Source organism: Humulus lupulus, chromosome 8 (genome assembly GCF_963169125.1).
Source record: "Humulus lupulus chromosome 8, drHumLupu1.1, whole genome shotgun sequence".
Classification (NCBI taxonomy): Eukaryota; Viridiplantae; Streptophyta; class Magnoliopsida; order Rosales; family Cannabaceae; genus Humulus; species Humulus lupulus.
Window position 1 is genome coordinate 98,449,598 of NC_084800.1, and position 2,369 is coordinate 98,451,966.

The 2,369-nt window shown below is 33.4% G+C and overlaps 1 protein-coding gene across 1 annotated transcript; it reads right to left on the reverse strand.

Moving 5' to 3' along the window:
* Window positions 1-211: 211 nt before the first annotated feature.
* On the reverse strand, window positions 212-2,069 carry LOC133793978 (BTB/POZ domain-containing protein At3g56230). The gene is made up of 3 exons (XM_062231188.1): window positions 1,770-2,069; window positions 910-1,086; window positions 212-795 (listed from the first exon to the last, which is right to left on the reverse strand). Exons 1-3 carry the CDS (start codon window positions 1,941-1,943, stop codon window positions 340-342), a joined length of 807 nt encoding a protein of 268 aa, XP_062087172.1. The 5' UTR covers window positions 1,944-2,069; the 3' UTR covers window positions 212-339.
* Window positions 2,070-2,369: the final 300 nt, after the last annotated feature.

Here is a 2,369-nt window from a genome sequence, read left to right on the forward strand (position 1 = left end):
TATATATATATATAAATATTACTTTTGAACATGTATATTATATGATGCTAGTGATACTATAAATTATTTTCAATACTTTTTTCTAGAAGTTAAAGATCAAATTTAAACAATAGTCAAAAAATGTTTGACAATAATCCAAGTCATAGTTAGCTATGTGAATTTAAATAAACATGTAAGCCATAATATAATATATAGAAAATAAATGTTTAATTTGGAAGCAGAGAAAGTTTTAATTATTCCAATCTAACATATGATAAAATAAATGTAAAATTTCAGGAAAAATAATAAATCAAGAAAAACCAAAAGTAATATGTTGAGGACTAAAAATAAAAATGAAAGTCAAAATCTTTTATTTTTAGAATCGGTCGCCATAGTCCTCATAATTTGCACAGTCAAATGTGGATTCTTGAGAGACCAGACATAGAAATCAGAAGAATGCACAAGCTCCATCAAGTTTTCGACGAAGAAGGCCAAGACTTTGGCTTTCAAAACCGTATAAGAACAAACATCAGCAATTTCAAGAATATTCATAGCGTTGAATAAACACAAAGAACGATCCATGTGGCGCTCGCAGATCTTCCTCAAGTATGGGATATAGTACTTGTCTGCAGCCAATGACAATGCGTACACGTGTCTCTTCATCTTCTCTTCGGAGAGGACACCGTTGTACAAGAACTCCAGCAAAGTCTCCAACTCATCATGTTTCAGCTCCGACAGTGTTTCCATCTCTGTTGGTGGGGCCTTCAACCGATGTTCCGAATCTAACATATTCTTCAACACTACTGATCTCACTGCCTACATTCACATACATTCATACATTCATAAAACAGAAGAATATAGATAGATATAGAGAGCTATTGATTGATGATCAATATAGGTAGCTAGGCATGCATCTAGATGTAGATGTACCAGTAGGGCTTTGTGGGCTGGAATGGGAGGCCCATCGTTGCTGGGCTTGAGAAGAATATCAGGGTGGATTTTATCTCTAAACGCAGCAACAAACTCACTCAGGAATTTCAGCCTTTCCTCCCGATTATCGCATCCACTTTTTATGTCGTTTACCACTCTCCAAACATCCATCAATGACTGGAGGACATCCACCAAATGTTAAATTACGTATATGTATATAGGAAATGTACTGAATGTGAGAATAAGAAGTTAAAGCTACTTCTAACACTTCAAATATTTTGGACGATGTGATCAAAAGTTTAAAGCTTAAAAGTAAAGCAAAACATTTGTTTTTAGCTGGGCTCCAGACTCTATCATGGCATTTAATGAGCTGATGGGTTGGCTGTAAGGCCTAAAAGAATTCACTGGCCCATGACTAAATGGGCTTCACATCACAATGAGACATTTATTCTAAACTTCGGTAGACTAAACAAGATGGAAAAAAACACACCACCTTTGAATATTAAATAGCTCCTCTCCTTATCGTCCCTTAATTGGAAATTTAGAATGAAATTTTAAGTTTACTTATGTATACGATTATCTAGTTTTAAGACACTTTTTATGTCTCCTAAAATCATAACTACTGCTTGTGCTAAGAGCTCTTTTCCACATCTTAGTTATATATAAATCTAACTGAAATCAATGATACAGAAAATAAACGAAACTTAAAAAAAAGTGTACACAGATATATATATATATATACAATTCTAGCCTAGCTTCTTATTCTCTTCATTCTCAACAAATTAGAAGATCCAAATATTTTAATCAAACATAGAACATCACCATTCATAAAATTTGAAGTAGAGAAGAACAGAGCTTGCCTTGCACGAATTTGGCTGAGAATTATTCCCTTTATTGGTCCCCTTCTTATCAATAGTTTCAGGCTTACTTAAGACTTCTTTAAGGTTATTCGCTCCGTCATAGCATGTTTCACATATCATCTTCCTCGGAGGTCTTAACATGTACGGCATCGAAGTACAAATACAACAATCCATTGCTGATTTTTCCTACTTTTCTCTGATGCCAAACACCCAATAAGAAAGGAAAATGAGAGAGAGAGAGAGATAGAATGAGAAGTTTGATGAAGCTTTTTCTATTCTTCTGGGCTAGATGATTTAAAAGACAAGCCATTTTTATTTGATTTCTTCTAGTTGGTGAGGCTTTTGGGTTTGTTAGACCATATATTCTATACCCCTTTTTGTAAATTATTATTTTTAATATGAGATACAACAACGAACTATGATTGCCTAGCTAATATAAATAATATCTTAATTACAGTCAAATGACCAAACAAACCCTTATATAAGAGAGTGGTTACCATGTTTTCCAAGAGAGTCAAATAGAGGATTACATAATTTTGAAGCACAAAAAACAACTATATTAAAGGCCAAAGAGAAGTGATAATAGATTTGGTATAGAAA